This window comes from Erithacus rubecula (genome assembly GCF_903797595.1).
Source record: "Erithacus rubecula genome assembly, chromosome: 2".
Classification (NCBI taxonomy): domain Eukaryota; kingdom Metazoa; phylum Chordata; class Aves; order Passeriformes; family Muscicapidae; genus Erithacus; species Erithacus rubecula.
In genome coordinates, this window is record NC_136685.1 from 101,261,620 (window position 1) to 101,279,985 (window position 18,366).

At 38.4% G+C, this 18,366-nt stretch overlaps 1 protein-coding gene across 1 annotated transcript in view; it reads right to left on the minus strand.

Annotated features, from left to right (window-relative positions):
• SOS1 (SOS Ras/Rac guanine nucleotide exchange factor 1) overlaps positions 1–18,366 on the minus strand; it is a 43,230-nt gene that overhangs the window by 20,382 nt on the left and 4,482 nt on the right. Inside the window, 7 exon segments of the mRNA XM_079298842.1 lie at positions 6,358–6,456; positions 6,566–6,676; positions 8,418–8,561; positions 9,010–9,219; positions 10,623–10,787; positions 11,350–11,481; positions 13,674–13,799. Of these exon segments, the coding sequence (XP_079154968.1) occupies positions 6,358–6,456; positions 6,566–6,676; positions 8,418–8,561; positions 9,010–9,219; positions 10,623–10,787; positions 11,350–11,481; positions 13,674–13,799 (987 nt within the window).

Below are 18,366 nucleotides of genomic sequence, written 5' to 3' on the forward strand. Positions count from 1 at the left end.
GAGAAAGTCAGGAAGACCCACTCAGAAATACAAACGACACAAGTCTGTCAGCTGACATTTCACCAATCCAAACTTTTCTATAACAGGTTTCTTATGTGTCCTGTTTACCATCAGCATTCCCATAAAGGGTACAGCCTGTCAGAAGGCCAGATTCCAGATTTGCTCCTGAGCTATGGCACCCTGCTAAGTGTTCCACCTGGTGGCTGCTCAGCAGGAAGAGGTGCAATTTTGCTCTCAGTTTCTGCAGCTGGAAGGGATTCATGGATGCAATCGATGTTAGGTTACAACTCAGCATCTCCTTCACCAAGGAAGGGATAGAAAAGCAAAGCCTTTTTTCCAAATGCCTTCTCTGAGGTTCTCACAAAACTATTTCCTAAACATTCAGACTTTTTGTAGGCTACTAGCAGCCACTTAGGCATTTTACATTCCATTACTGGAAATGGCTACATTGTCTTGACTTCTCCAAGTACAGAAAACCCATTTGCTCTGCATTTTTCAGAAATAATGGGATTTGGGTTTTTTTGCATATGCTGATGTTTCCTCCACAACAGCATCATTACCTTTCTGCAACAAATGTACAAGTTCACACAGATCCTTCCAGAGCCTTCATGCTCTGAAACTCTCTTCTTTCTTACTGTCACTTTGGTTTGTCTCATCACTATTAGCAGACCTGCAGAATACATTAGAAATTCAAAACTCATAATTTAGTTAATAACATTTAGTTAGCTCAGTATTTTAAATATCACAGAATATTTACCTATGTGTTTGCACACTTGTAATTGAGGTCTTCCATATTCTTCCCCCAAATTTTTCATCAATAAAGACAATGCAATCTGAAAACATCGTCCCTTTTTCTTGTGTAATTCCAAAGTGGATTAAAATCCACTTTTTTTGCTTTGACACAATTCAGTCTGATCTTTGCCAGAAAACTTTTCAAGGTTGTAAGCAAAACTGGATGACACCTCTATGTTTGGACAGAAATGTATGAATTTTTGAACAGAAATGTATGAATGTTAGAACTCTACATAAGCTGAATGCACAATTTCAGAGACCATTCTGGGAAGCAAGGGTAGTACCCTGTTGATTTTAAGAGGAACCCTGGTGGTTAAGTAAAAAAAAAGCAGGCGAAATGAAATAAAACAGCAAAAACGACAAAAAGAAACCATGAATGGAGTTTGTTGTTCCAGTTGTGTTATTTCCTTCATATTTCCATCAATTTCCATTGAATATCTCTTAAGTATTGACAGAAAACATAAACATCCACTGTTATAAGAGAAACAAAGAAAGCCAACAGTGGGACTAAATTCACAGCTCCATATCCAGAAGTATTTCCAGTGAAGAGATCCATGCAAATGGAGTCTCAACCATTGCACTACCTCTCTCCAAGGATCTGCCTTTTGTACAGAAGGTGGCAGGAGAAGAGGATGGGAAAATACACTACTGCTTTTAAAAGATTATTCATCAATACAAATGTATCAGAGACTGTACCATGACTGCCACAGTCACAAAAGCTAGGAGTTGAAAATCCCAGCTAAAATAAGATTCTTAACATGCAGTCCTCAAGGGATTTTCTCAAAACTTTTATTTAGTGGAGAAAAAAAGGATCCAAATTTGTGCAAGTTCCTGTAACACCCATCCATTTTCATGGGAGCTTGGCCTTGGGTGTTCAGCACAAGCCGCTGCCATGGAAGCTGAAGAGCTCCTACCACCACTAACAGCAGCCACTGAAAAGTGGGAACAGAGGAGTTAATACAGCTCTTCTAACTCCATGCAGGTGTTTCTAGAAAATTGATTGGAAAACAGGACTTTGGAACCCTACAGTTCAACACGTAAGTGAAGCTGTAAGTCTGGAGTTCAGGATGTGCTTCATTTGACTTCCCAAAGAAGTCTGGCCCTGTGACATCCTACTCCTGCCTCAAGAGATCAAAGTACAGCATTTGTTGTTACAGGTCCAGCAGGACTGATTGACACAGCTCAAGTGCCACTGAGGACTGAAAGGCAAACGGTCACAAGGAATATTTTACACTCACTTTTGTTAGATTTTAATCCAGTTTTTGCAGAAAAGCAAGTTTAGAGGGATAATAGAAACAAAATATTCTCAGAGGTGCCTATTTGGAAAGGAGATTATTGGAAATTATTAGAAAATTTCCTGGAAAGAGACATCTGCTTCTCAAAATTCCAGATGCATCTTGTGTATAAAGAAAAAACCCTATAAAGTAAAACATGCAGCCCTATTACAACTCCACCACAGATGACATAAATCACTGACAAATCAAGTGACATCCATGTGCATAGATTCACCTGATACAAACACAGGAAATACATCAACAAGTGCCACAGCTAGAAGAAAAATTAAGGACCAATTAGTTCAATTAACAATAACTTTTTTGAGGAAAAGTGCACACACGTACACACACACGTGATGAAGTTTTATTTTCCCCTATCAACTTCTCCCTTTTGGCTGATGAACACATAACTGCTTTAAGGGATAAACCCACTAGCACTTATAGGAGAAAAGAAACAGAAATATTGTCAATGAAACCCCACAAGCAAGAAATAGAGAATCTAATTTCTTCATTTCACCTGGCTGTATCAACTCCATGTAGCTTCTACCACATGACACAACTTCTTTACAACATTCCAGCTGTAATACAAGTCTTCTTAGCTTAACAATATGAAGTTTCCCAGATTTTTTACCTGCTGTCATATTCTAGGAAACCTCCTCTTAGACTTCAGACCAAATTTTACATCACTTCAGCTTCTTCTCCTAAGAAACACCTTATGACACACCAGCAACAGTTTGGTCAAGCTACACTTTCTTTAACACACAGACCTTCATCTGTCACAAAGACCTAGAACTGCACATTATCTCTAGTGGATATAAAAAATCTTCCCCATCTGCAGCTACATACACAAAGATAAGTAAACCAGTATTATTTGTTTTAACAGTAATTAAAGGATACATGGCAGATTGACTCAAGCAACAGAACCTGTTAATCACAATGCTTGTACTGAAGAAGAGCAGTCCAGACAGTGTTGTGAGACAATGATCTATAATTGCAGATATTGTATAACCTTTGCAGTTCAACTAACTAAGACTTTGATTCTCCACCCTGGGCTGGGTTACACCATTTACAGATGGGATTGCAAACCAAATTCACTCCATTTATTATACTCTGGAACATGACACTGGGTGAAACAAGGCTGAGAATCAAAGGGAAGTCAAAACTCAAAATACTTTGGGATGTGCTGCCCAATAAAATGCATAGCAAGAAACCTAGCATCAAGCTCAAGATACTCTACTCCTAAACTAACATTTTACTACCTTGTGCCTTCTTCAGCAACATGCAGCAAATTTAATACCAACAGGTTGGGAAAAGGAGAGGTTATCACCTTGAAAGACCTCACCAAACCAGAATTTTTATTTTTACCATTAGCATGGTGAAAGAGGAAGACAAAAAGGTTGATCTGAGGAGTATTTCTACTTGAGCTGAACTGCCTGTCAGTAGAGCCTGAAAAGTTACTTATCATTTAAGAACAAAGTTTGAAAAAAGATAAATAGAACACAGTAGATGCTGCTGTGAAATGAAAGCATCCTTAGATTTTTAGTACATTATAGATAGAATCCCAATTAAAATATATTAGTGAAGAGATGACAGGTTACCATTCATAAGTCATGGGACTTAAGTCTGCACTTGGCTTAAAAAAAATCCCAACCACACAAAATCCTTTCCAAGTTCTCCTGTTTCCCAGAATATACTGTTTTACCTCAGCAAAGTTTATATATACTTTGCAGTGTTTCTACTTGGAAAAAAAAAAAAACTTTAAAGTAATCTATTCACTCAATGAAACAGTATCATACATGCATACAAATATGCAGCACTTGAAACAGTGCCCAATTCAATTCAAAGGTCTTCAAAACCTCTTTCTTCAATTAGTAAAGGTCATAGTTATGATTCTGTAATTTAGAAAAGCTCATTTATTACCTAAACATCTGCAGAAAAGTGCAGTTTCACACAAAGCTGCTATTTTATATAGTTCCTACATAAAAGTTTGAGGACTTTCAGGTTGGATAAAAGAACAAAACTCTTAGTCCTATGCTAATCACCCAACAATGTAACAGCAAGAAGATTTGGCTAAAAATAGAATATGCATTTGTGCATTCCTGGTGCCCTGTCCAACTTCAGGAGGGCTTAGTTTCTAAATAGGATAACCCTTAGTGAATGGAAATTTACTTTTTTTTGTAGTCTGCATAGTTAAAAGGTAACTGAAATGCACTTTAAATAGGTTACTTCAAAACATGCAACATTATACAACACAGCTGCAATATGAATACTAACCTCTCTATCCTTAGGCATATCTATATTCAAGAGAAATCAAATGTTTCTTCCACATGCTACTTTGCCAACATTTTGTCTCTTCATAACCACAGGTTCATTTTCTTAGCATTTTTAACTTTATTATTCATAGACATGCCTGCAATCACTAAATTAGGCCTTTTACCATACAAGAGAATTCAATACAACTTTCTGTCAGTGGAACTGTCAGGACTATATGGCTAAATAATTGCACCAATATCCTGTGGCAGATAAAAATCAAGCTGGAATCTGTTCAAAGATTTCAGATATAAGGAAGAAAATAGCATGTTAGTGCTAGCAAAGACTACTTGAGACGGGGATACACCTGCTGAGTGCACACTGATGTTCTCATTGACAGCTGAAGATGCTGCCACCAAAGATGGTACCTCTCTCTCTTCATATGCACCTATTATCCATCACTGCCTATTCTGTGTACATTATTATGTGTGTGCTGACAGACCTCAGTGACAGGGTCCAACTAAAATGTGGCATGAGCAACACAGTAGGAAGAAAACCTGGGAGGTTACTATCAGATACAGAATAAAATCCAGCTCAACAACATCAGACTGACACAGGGTAGAGGGGTTCTGTGTGTTTGTGTGTGTAGAGCATTAATGTGAGAAGAATTCTTCACAAGGCAGAGACTGCAAAAAGACTGATAAACTTTGGAGGAGGGGGCAGCTTAGACTCCAGTATGCCCTATGAAAGGTGAACATGGGCTGCTCCCTGTTTCATAGGCACACGTGCTCTCCTTTCCCCCCTAAAACAACCAGCGGCAAGAAGCTAGGCAGGGTGGCTGGGTGTCAGACAACATTAATCCTTCATGCTTTGTCCATTAGGTAATACAGTGCCATGTTCACATGGAAGTATGCAAAGCCTTCAGTCCTGCATTTTGAGACTGTGTGGTAACAGTGTGAGCACAGACACCCTGTGTATGTGCAGGTCTTTATCACACAAAATGCAAACAAGCTGTGCCAAATCTCCCTTCCAATGGACTGCTATGAAAGGAAATGCTTAGTATTCTGAAGGCAGACCAAACCCATGAATAAGGCAAATTGATCAAGCACATATCCTAAGACTTTTCAAAATGCATGTTATAAATGACATGCCATGTGCCAAAGGTGTACGTGTAGATCTAAATCTGTAAAAATGGAGTTACAACTGTAACACTTAGGCTCATAGATGAACTACTGGTTTAGCCAAAGACAACCTACCAACCAACCATTCTAGGAAACACAACCGATTTCTTTACAATTGCTTTGTTTTTTAGTAGTTTGTTTGTTTTTTTTTTACTTCTGCTCTCAATTTCCATAAATAGTTGTTTGGAACTCTGTATGCCTTATGAATTTCCATTAAGCCCAAAAGAAGATCCTACTGGAAAGTTTTCCTCAAAATGCTTTGCACTCCTTTAAGGTCATTATGCAATACTGATAAGTGACCCAAAAAACATTCTGCAGCTATTATCTGCATGTGTTACTGTTCCACTATCAATGCAAGGTCTAATTACAAACAGTTCAAGTATAAATATTAACCAAACCTTCCCTTTGAAGGAAAGGTATCACCTTCACAATTCCATGAGATGTGCACTGCAAGGACACAGAAGCTTTTATTAAAATTAAGAAGTCTGAAGGAGAATTTTGCTGTAATTTCAAATTTACAAAGTAACAGTTTGAAAAAGGTTTGGACATTGTCTGCAATACAGTCATGTGCCATCATCTCCTAGCACTATTGAAACAATCATTCCAAGAATATGGTTGTGTAGATCTCTACTGCTTTCTAGATTGATTGATTATTCAACAGAAATAATTATCAGCTGATATTCAGTTAATTATAGTGTCCACCTGCAGAGCACACAGCCTGCTTTTGTCTCAACACAGCAGTTTTATTATTCATATTCTAATGAAAGATTTTACACCTAACTGAGCACACAAAGCTCTCACCTAACACTGAGAATCATTAAAAAAACCCCAAAACCATCAGATTGACACAATATTCTTACTTTTAGCAGTTCAAAATAATGAAGACAGTGGTAAACAGGGGCGAGGAGGAGCCGGGGTAGAACATACTGAACAGCTTCTTTAAAGCCTTCACCTATTGACTAGAAACAAAACAAGTTTCAGTTTTAGAACAACACAAGTACTGAAGCAACAAGATAATGTAATTAAAATAGTAATATCAACAACATGTCTTATTTAAAGGCAAGTTACCTGTAAATAAAATGCTGCTCCTGGCTTTGATAATTGACTTAGAAAATGATCATGAAACCCAGGTCGCAAAATATCTTGTGCATATGATTCATATGGATCAAATGCTAGTTCCTAAAAAGGACATACAGAATAATTTTAGCGTCACAGAATCCCAAAATGGCTTGGAAGGGACCTTAAAGATCTTCTAGCTCCAACCCCCCTGCCATGGGCAGGCATGCCAACAGTTTACAAAACTGATTTAACAGCTAAACTTCCATATTTCTTATGGAAAATACATATCCTACATATGAGAGTCTTTTCTGCATAATTTGCCTAAAATAGTTATAGAGAAGAATCCATACTTTTATGTGCACAGACTCATGGGTTAAATCAATCTAAAAGAGATCTCTGGAAGGCAACTGGTCCAATTCTTTGTCTAAAGCAGTGCCAAAGAGCTTAGGGCCAAAGACGGATCCATCAGTCAAGCTGGCTGAGAGTGCTCAGGGTCTCCCATCCTGTTGAGCTCTAACACTAAGAACAGAGGCACCAAAACCTCTCTGGGCAGCCTACCCCAATGTTCAATTGCTCTCAGTGCAAATTTTTCCCCCTCACAGTATCTAATCATGCTTAATCCTTCAATATTTTTGCTATTTTTATGTTCTCTCACTCATCTCACAATTCTCAACTGAGAAGAATCTGCCTTGGCCATCCTCACACCTTCCCTCAGGTAACTAAAGAGAGCACTAAGATCTCCGTTCAGATTTTTTAAGAACCAACAAACCCAGCAGTCTCAACCCTCTTTGTGCATTGTGGGCCTCAACTCCTTAACCATCATGGCAACCTTCACTACAAGCCTATCCTGTACCAGAAAACCCAAAACCAGACACAGTACACCAGATTTGGTCTCAAGTTCTACATGGAACTGCCAGCTACACATTCCCTGATATAAGCCAGGAGCTTCACACCACATCTCCAGGGATCTCCCAAGCCCTGGCAAGCAGTGCTGCTACTCAGTCAGGCAGCTGAGAAATTGCATGGGGTGCAGAATTTCATGTTTGTCTTTACTCAACTGAGGCTCCCATAGGTCCATTTCTCCAGCCTGCCAGGTCCCACAAGCAGCAGAGCACCTCTCTCCTCCTGTGTGTCACCCCACAATTTGGCAGCACCTGCCAACTAGATGAGGCCACCCCCTTCCACACACCACCACACACATTAAACAGTATCAAACCCTGAGGAATGCTGGCAACCACTGGCCTCCAGGTGACCTTTGTGCTGCTGATACAATCCTTCAAAAGCCAGATAGCTCAGCCAACTGCCCACGTTCTACAATTCAGCCAGCTAGGCTGCATCTCACCCATGCCATGACAGACTGTGCTGAAGGCCTTGCTTAGCTCAGATAAGAGAGAATAACTGCTCTTCCCTCTGTCCATGGACACAGCCATCACTCTGAAAGCATCAAGATGGACAGCTGCAGTTTGTCCTTTGGAAATCTGTGCTGGCTTTTGCCTTCTAGTCCTTCACACGGCTGGATGTGAAGTTCAGGAAGATTTGCTGGTCTTCTCAGGGACTCAGGAGAGGTTGACCAGCATCTAGTTTTACAGGAACCTTCTCATCAGAGCTGTTGAGGCTTTTTCATCTCTGCTCTCTGAACTTTAAACAACCACTCTAAAAGCTGAGATTTAGAGACTAAAAAGACAGGAGCACTTTAAAAAACGGTCAGCCCCTTCATCACAGTGAGTTGGAAGAAGAGATCTCAAATTGAAGAAAGCCAGATGGAACAGAGACCTAACTGCAAGTATTAAAATATGAACAGCAAAAAAAAACCCCACAACAAAACAACAAAACAACAAAATCCCCTATCCCATTCTCTTACCTCTGCCATATCTTCAAAACAGCTGCCTACTAGTGGGTGAGGACTACCTTCATCAGTCATTTCAACAGTGTCCTCTATATGACCCAGTAACTTCACACTAAGTTCATGGATGTCTGATATACGACTAAATATATTTTCCACATCCTGCAACACAACAAGACCAAAAGTCAAATGTGCAAAGTTATTCTGTTCTGATGTGAAAGTCACAAACTTCCTTAAATAGGACAAGATTTTACAAGCATTTTTTAATATACTTCTTCTGTGATTTATATAGAACCATAAAATGTATTTTAAAAAAAATGAATATAAATAAATGTATAAAATGTTCATTATTGAAACCTGGCAAAGAACAGCAAGAGATCTTAAAATTACAGGACTGTAAATGAATATAAGTAAATGGGAAGGTTTCCTCCACAGTCCCACAAAACCTGCAAGTGCTCTTTTACTATTTCAATTTCAGAACTCAAGAAAAGTGCTTTCCCTACTACTGATACAATAAACTCAACAACAGTTAAGTTTCCAGAATTATCCATCTATATTTATAGATATTAGAGTAGGTGCTTTTTGTGTCTGTGGTTTGTACAACACTTACATGAGATGAAAACAGTTTGGAGTTGGAGGCATATGGCTCTCTAAAAACTCTGATAATGAGATTCAGTTCCCTTATATATTGTCGAACTTCTGCCATAAATGACTTCACTAGGTCATAATAGGTTTGCTCCCCTGAGGTGGAGGGTTCTTCATCTGATAATGTTAGTGCACTTAAATCTTCTACATCTTGATGGAACATATCCATTAATACCTAGGCAGCAAAGAGAGGGAAATCCACAAAGAGAGAATTCCTTTTTGAGACTGCCCAGTGAGTTACCAATAAAGAAAACACATTATTCCCACGAAATCAGACTGATCACAGTAAAATTTATGTATTATCATTCTGCAATCAGCTGAGCATTACAAAACCTATATCCATTGCTATGAATTTGCAAGTCATTATTTGCAGTGGCAATTTCTGAAGACTCCCAGTCACTTAGACCAATCCAGGCATCTCTCAAGAACATAGTCCTAAAACCAATTACAATTTTAAAAGGTGAAGTACATAAAACCAATTAGCATTTAGCTCTGTTCTAGTGCTCTGAATCAGCAGCACACAATCTAAGATTCTGAATACTGCCTGAAGTTAAAAGGTGTGTGTATTTTGCTTTTCAGCTTTAGCTTTCTTTTAGGAAGTCACGCCTGATGATGCTCAGAACCCTGTGATCTACCTGCAATGAACTGTCCACAGACTGTACATGGCCCAGTTGCTGAGCTCTCTTATTAAAATGAACCCTTGAGGAAGGGCACCAGCTTCAGAAACCAGTCCTGTTGCAGAACTACACAGACAACAGGAACTCAAACATTCTGACTCTCAGAGGTCCCAATTCATACCCAAGCAAGATTTACCAAATGCAAGCAATCAGTACTTTAAAGTTCTCTACAGAAGTTGATCACTGAACACTTCTCCAACCAAATGTGGTGTGTGAGCCAGGAGTAATTACAATAACAATCTAAAAGCAGAAAAATGCAGGGCATTCTGCACATTAAGCCTGACTTCTGAAGCTCTAGGAACAGAAGGTGATTCATGTTTCAGAGTCAATGACTGCACAAGGAACTTGGGTTAAAATGAGAATCCTAACTAACTCTGGGGAACAGGATATTAGAGTGTCACTACTGTAGGAAATAACGCAGAATAATCCCAGTATTCAAGGAGCATTTCTAACTTTCATTCACACATACAGTTTTAGCACACTGCTAGGAGATTCCAGGCTCTATTCACCAGGCCCATGTCTCACTACTGAGGAAGACTGGGCTCAGATGCTAAGGAGATGGGGGTTTTGTCTGACCCACTGAAAAACTACTTTTTACATGCAAGACAGTCTTAAGTTAGTGCTGCTCCACAGTCATTTTTAAAGTATTCACATGATGCTGACACTAGGCAGGTGCAATCAAAATAGAGATTTAAGTATTAATAAGTACAAGTAAGACCTTTATAAGCTCAATTAGCTTTCTAAAAGTTTTTTTGTGCATTACTGGAACTTTAATTTATGAAACTAATTTCTTCTTAGAAGGTACAACATTCCATGTACTCACTAAGAAAAAGAACTGTTCTCTCAAAATTACCTACAGATTTAGTTATTTGTTAACTTGACAAACCAAAGTTGGGCTTACCTTATCAGCACACATTGCTACTTTAATATCTTGTTTTGTAATCTCATAATGCCTTATATTCCGCACATAATTCCCAACCAGTTTTAAGATGTCTGCAGAAATGTATTCTAATACTGCTACTATGTAAACAGACACTTGGTGGTCAATTTTGTAGCCTAGAACTTCCTGAAAAGTGGGGGAAAAAAAAAAAAAAGAAAACAAAAAAGCATTCCACTGTTACTCAGCTGATGAAACAGACACTCTAGATTACAACTCAAACCAGTTAAGTAAGATTAAGACCCTGCTCAATAAAGATTCACCACATATACACAAGCTATTTTAGAAACAGAAACACAGGAGTGTGTAGGCCTAGAGAAGAAACAGTGCCATTGGAAATGCTGCTCTATGAAATATGGAAGTGCCAAGAGTCAACTACCTGTCCCAAAAACTTCCCTTAAACATTTAGAGCTAATTGCATGAGTTTCTTGAGTCTTTTCTTAGTACTGGAAAATTAAACACAGACAATCAAACTTATACAATAGGTTCTTGGCCTTGTTTGTCCAAAGGAGAACTGAGTGATTTTTAACTCAAAAATAAATACATTCCATTAACTGAAACACTTGGAACTATGCAACAAACACAGGTATTCTTAATTCTTTTAGTTCACAGTTCAGGCAGCACACATTACATGAAACAAAGGGGTTGACCTCTAACAGCATTCTGAAAGTAAGATTCCATCACTGCTTACCTTTAACAGGGGATGGATTTTTTCTACAGGAAGAGATAATGGATTCCTTCGTTTCCTCTTCTCAATAGCAGATTGGGCATCAGCTATTGCCCACTTATCAATAGGATGAGGAAAACTTTTTTGAACACGATCCTTAAGACAATAAAACATGACCAAGGGGTAAATGCATCATCTGAATGATCTCAGCAATGTAACTGTGTTATCAAACTGTTTTCTATTACTTAACTAAGAAATGGTTGCTAATATCTGTAGTTCAACTATAAAAGCTTATACAAGATGTGTAAATGTTATAATTTTGGTACACACTGCTCACCACATTCATAAGGCTGTTTCAGGGTATCATTATCAGAGAATTATCTAGAATTATCTAGTGCTCAAAATTTAAGAATTAGGCTGCAATTGAAGGCACAGTTTCCTCCCCTTGTGCCCATGCCTGGTACCTCAGCATTTGAATACCTGACTACATTTTCTGCTAGCACTTTATTCCCTGTAGAAGGAGGTCACTGAATGAAATGATAACAAGCTTTCTGTTTTACCTTTACTGATCAGCACATGGTCCAGTCTGGACACATGCAAACTACTCTGATGATGACAACAAACGTAACAGGAAAAGAAAATATCCAACAGCACTCCCATACTCTAAACCAGTTTCAGTCTACAGGTGGGCCAGACATGGCCCAGTTTATTTACTCCTTCCAGCAGTGCCTGAGGACAGCTGCACACAGCCATGCACTGAGCAACTCTCCTGCTAGAACTCACACACAGGTCTCTGGAGGTTCAAAAGCTTCACAATTTTTTTTGTAGCCCTAGTATCCATAGATGCCAGAAATTTATTTTCTCACATGACTCCACATTTTATTTTTTTAGACCACAGTTCCCACTGACTGTTTCAGTTGCAAGTGCTCACTTACGTAAATATGGCTCCTGTTTGAGTAACCATGAAATGAGGAAGATGAACTTAATGACAAGTTACAGAGAGCTGGTACAGGAAAAAGCACACAAACAAAAAACTCACTAACAAAAAAGAAGTAACAGAATACTATTCTATAAAGGCAACACTCAACTTTTCAAAGTGCAGGCTTTTTTTTTTTCCCCTCATAACACACTGGCAAAAAGAAGGCAAAGGTCCTACCAAAAAATAAAGTCTGATTCACTCTGTAATACCAATTCACACTTCTAGTCTGTTGACTGAACAATGAAGGTGTCCCAGGGAAAAACCAATTATGCTTGACCATATAATTAAAAACAGCATCATTGTGCATGAACACCAAGGGGGTAAATGGTGGCTGCTCAATCATCTCTACTCTTTCCATTTCTCCTGTTTTCACAGCTATAAAACTCATAATATAGCACTTTGTGTCGATTTTTTTTCTCAGTGTTGTCTAAAACAGCATTAAACAACCTTCTCCAAAGTTCTTGTCGCTTGAGCTGCCAGACCAGAATGATGTTGCACAACAGGTTAGTCATCAAAGGGGACACTGGAACACCACTGGAGGTGTTAGTGTTCAAAAGGGGAGAGGAAGGATGAAATTCAGTCTTGAGCTCTAAGACAGCCACAATTTTAAAGGTTGTTAGTGAGGTTATACTTGCCATTAGTCCACTTTCTTCAGAACATGAAGAAGTCACTTGGCACAGGCCCTGGTCCCAAGCACTGGAAATCAACAGGCACACAGCACACAGAGTCTGAAGCTTGCACCAAAGTCTTTAAATCATGGTCAAGCACCAAGTGCTACCAAGGTATTCATGGTCCTACAAGTCTAAGTGATACAACTTCACTAATTTGGTCCTCAGATGGAAAATCGCTTCAGCTCAACATTAAACATTAAGCTGCTCAGCTGAGCAGATCTTTGAAAAAGCAATGGTAAGAGATGAGGTCTTGGCACAAAGGAAAGAAGTGTTCCTAAACTCTTCCTGAGAAAGTGACAGAACTATTTTTGTTTTAATTTCTGGGCCAGCAGGGGATAGATCAGCCAAAATTACCATGCCGAGGAAGCAGACTAAGCAGCTGTAGTTTGCATACAGTATCATTGGGGGGAAAAAGTCTTTTGAAAGGAATCAGTCAGCTTTATATACTAAATTTACATTCACCATCTATTAAAATGCAATACAGCTCACAGATAGTTTTGCTGCACACTGAACAACAAATTCAATTGATAGGGAAATGAGCTATTAGAGAACTCAGTAGATTTTATGCAGAAGGCTCTGCTCCATAAAGATACATAATTACTGCTTTCCTTTTTGCATTGGGAAATGATTAATATAGCAGATTTCATGTAATAGTTCAAATTATTTGTAATAACATTTGTAATAAGTGTTCTCTATACCTCTACATCCAGAAAACTTCTTGGTTGAGCTTGACACAACATATTTAACAACTGAAGAATTAACTCCTCCACATACTGCAATGCATCTTCAGTAGAGGAAAGTTTAGGATGGACTTGCACCTGAACCTATAGGAAAGAGAAGAATTCAAGCTTTGAGTTTTGTTCCTCCCCAAACCTGCTTTACCTGCAGGAAAAAAACCAAGATGACAAAATCTAAGCCAAACAGCCCAGAAAAATACAACAATGTAGCTCTGTTAAGGTCAGACAAATCTGAGTGAAACACTGTCACCTAACAGAAATATGAATTGCAAATGCTTTATGTACTCAAATCACTATAAATTATATTTAATGTCAAGAAAATGGTTAATTAATAACTGTGCTTAGCAGTGCAATTAGGAAAACTTTCAAAGCTCTTGTATATATTTATTTCTCTCCACTAGCTCTTTAACCACTGTTTTTACAAGAGGTTTCAGCAGTGGGATTTTTCCCCCTTTAAGACAATCTATAATAATGAAATACAAAACATTTTTCACAGAGCACACTACACAATTAACAAATTCAGCAACATTTACTATTTCCTATTATTTAATCCATTCTCAGTTATCATTCATAAGATTGGCTTAGAAGTTTGCTTCCATAGTGTTTTTTTTATATATGTTAGCCTCTACAGTAAAAAAAGCACTTCAAAAAAGGCCACAGGGTTGTCCCAGCATTAAGTGGCAGCTGAGAGATTTTGAAAATTTCGTCCCAGTATGTTTACTTGTGTGTTGTGTCTCTAATTTCTTGCTGGTGCAAATTCAACGTGCAACAATCTCCCTTGCTCCATTTTTTTCTCCAGACAGTCATGCAACTTCTGAAATCTGAGGTATACTTTTTCTTTGCACCTCTGTAGCTCACAAATTAGGACAGTTTTAACCACCCTAAATTTCAGCTATACAAAGCTCAGTGCTTCAGAGCTTAAACAGTTTAATCTCAGTCCTACACCGATGGCAAATATTATGCCAGAGCAAGCTGACTGCTGACTTTCGCAATGCATCTATCAAGCCCCAGTTTCATCATTTTACTGTTCCCCTGCACACAACTCAAAATGCCTTCAGTTCTCTCAATCACTAACACGAGAGCCTAACAACTCTGAAAGCAAAACCCAACAATCTGCCTCATCCAAACGTTAAACTCATGTCTGTATTCAAAAAATGCTGCCATAATTATTTAATTTCACATCTGAGTCTTAATTCCTGTTTGTAGTTATAGCAAGAACTAAATGTTATGAAGTACAAACACACAACAGCCTAACAGAAATCCACCTGCCTGCTAAGGCACTCATTAGTCTGAAAGCTTCATGTCTGGGCACAGTCCTGGTGCTCACTTAACTGCTGTTGAGATTCAAATACGCTGGATCACGCGTTTGGCTTCTTGCAGACTGCACACCCTTATTCAGCAGGTCTTAAAAAAAACACCTCCAGAAGTCACTGCTTTTTAAACTTAAAAGCAGTCTGGCAAAAAATAGAACAGAAGAACTTCCCTCCATTTGACTAGCTAACACAACTATTTTGATTATGCCAACAGTTTCACTTTTCCTAAGAACTTCGCTATGCACAGCTACAGTGTGTTTGTGGAGCTACACGAATAACAGCATGCCAGGCAGTCCCAAACATTATTTACAAATCAAACGATATCTGAAATGCTGTACCAGCTTGGAACACCTCAATACCAGAAATTACAGACTTGCTGAAGTGTTCTCTTAAAGAGCAGAGCTGATCTGAGCTGTCTGGAAGATGCTGCCTTTAATGTGTGTGTTTTTTTAAAGTAAAACTGAACAAATTTGTATTACAGTCTCCCTATATTATACTCCAGCTCTTTGTATTTCAAGAAGTGCTAAATTACCAAGTCAATTCAACAGTAAAAATACAGAGCATGATGAACTGGAATGATGATGAGCAGCTCTATTTTCTCCTTTACTTAGAAAACAGACCAGACTTTAATAACCTCATTACAACTCCTTTGGTCTGTAACACAGAGCCTATAAGAATAAGAACAAACAAACAAAAATACCACATCAGGCCATAACCTAAAACATTATCCACAGTCAGCCAAAACAGAGCCAACAATGATAACCTACTCCAAGTTCAGGAGATAAAAGTTTCAGACATTTTACCTAAGCATTTCTGTCTGGGGACAGTGACACCATCCTTCCCAAAGGCCACTGCCCCGCTCCACTTTAACAGAACACCCACCCTGGCAGAAGAAAACATCATGAGTTGCCAATGGCTTGCCAGCACAGCTTATCTATATTAGGTAGATGGTAAATAACCTTCATTGCTACGTGACACTTAGTTACAGTTAGGGTTCAAAGTCATACAAGTGAACAAAAGAAAACAGCCAGAGTAACAAGGGAAAGTAGAGCAGAGGTGCACAAATATCACAGAAATGCATAATTTCAGTATCTGCACTACTGTAGTGCCCAAAGGCTCAGACTGAGAATGACAGAGTGTTATTTGAGGGTACTCAGTGCAAGCCCCAAGTCCATTATCTAAGACATGATGCAAGGCTGGGTAAGATGCAAGATTTAGTAAGAGAACACAAGAAATGGGAACATCTGTTAGCATAAAACATCACATGATTAGTTTCAAAAGAAAAAAACGAGAAGATCGAATTATCAGGGGCTTTCCATCTTTCTCATACAGTCATCTCAGATTTTAAATTAAAAAACCTGGGCCACCCTGCCTTATCACCCTTGCTAGTGGGGAGCATGGCTTGAATCCCACCAGATCCTTCAATCCTACTTAGGAAAACACAGGATAAAAACAGACTAACAGCTTCTGAAGTGTTGTGATGTTTAGATCAGATTCTTATCTAAACATTTAACCTCTCCCTTAAATAATGACAAAACCATTCCCTTCCCTCCTCCACACACAATAAAATGTCTATCTTATGATAAGGGAAATTACTAAAAAAGCAGTTTAAAAACTTATAAAAGAAGCTTCAAATCTTCAAAATACTCCAACAAATTCCAAAGGGCAAATGCAACCTACATCAGCTAAAAATCCCTGCCACCATTGTTGTTATCACTCAACTCATGTATTCACTTTTTTGAATATCCAATCTTCCCAATCTTTGCTAATTCTCAAAAGAGAAATGACCAGTTTTCTTTATTTAGAGATAAGCAGAGCCAGCATTTCTTGAACAGATTTTCACGATCTGCTTAAGAACACGAGCAGAGTAGAACGGTGCCTGCTTAAAAAAAATAAACCATAACACTTAAAGAAAATCCTACAATATGAACTCTTGGATTCCTGCCCCCTCTGCCACCTTTTTTGTCCTCTTCCCTTAAAATCCACAAAAGCAAAGAATTTCTATCACGAACAGCAAGAGCTTAAAAATTAGGCAGCCATAAATCTAAACTGGCAGAAAAAGTCAACAAAACCAACAACAAAGAAGAAAGGGATTAAACGTATAATACAAATATAGCTGTTCTTTACTTTATAACCCATAGCAGCTTATTTCATATAATGTCTTCTCACACCATTTTTTCTCAAACTCTTCATAATAAATTAGAATATAAACGTTCCCACAAGCCTCATGGGAAGCAGTAAGAACTTTAAACCAAACCCTGAGAAATGCTTTATTTACAGGATTGCAGATCAAACAGCTTCAGGTTAGACAGGGGCTTGGTCTCCTAACAGGTCCTAGGCTGGTCACAAGATGACCCAAAGCTCAGTCTAGTGACACTCAACAGCTTGTTCTGCCTTAGAAAGAGGTATATGATAGTAGATAAGAGAGAAAGACACAGTGAATCTGAGTGATACATTCTCAGCAACAGCTTTCTGTTACCTCTTCCTCAATGGCCATGAGAAAAAGCCTAACAGGTTGCTTGCAAGCTGAAAAATTTCAATTCAGGATGAAAAAAATTGGCTCCTTAAGAGACCTCTTAAAGCCATTTTATGTTACATAAACACCAGCTTTATGCTCCCAAATCATCATTAACAATCAACACAATCAGGTTTACAGTTGTTCTGTTAAGTGCAAAACACATCAGACAAATCCTGCAGCTTCAGAAAATACCCAAACTGAGCAGAAGAAGCTCCAGCAGCTTCAGAAAACAGCATAAAAAAGGAAAAAATTCTAAAGGGATTCCAAAGGAAACAATTCTAAAGGAATTCCAAAGGAAACAATTCTAAAGCTGCATAACAAACTGAAATAAAAATGACACATCAACTGCAGGTTACAGATAATTTTTTCATAACTGGGCAAGACTAGCCCTATACTGGGATTCTGGCGAGAAGTCACAGTATGAGCTAAAAAACAACTTCTGCTAAAGAACAACTGTACTTCACTGCTGAGCATGGGCTGTGCTGCCACTCTGCCCTGGTGGCAGCTGAAGGGCTTATAAAAAGGGTCTAAAGGGAAAAAAGCATTGTATTTATCACATCATTCTGATCATGGAAGGAGCTCTGTAGACAACATGTCAAGTCATCCTCCAAAGCACTATCAGAGAAGATAAAACTTGACTGATTATAAGTAGTTTCCTGAACCGAAAATTTTCTAAACCTTTGCAGTTCATACAATGGCTTATTAGTAGAAATAATCCATAGCAGAAATAAATTTGGCAACAGAGGAGATTATCCTGGCAAGAATTTTCTTCCATTCAGCACCTTTGAAAGTCTTCACTCATGCTGTAACTCCCATTTTTATT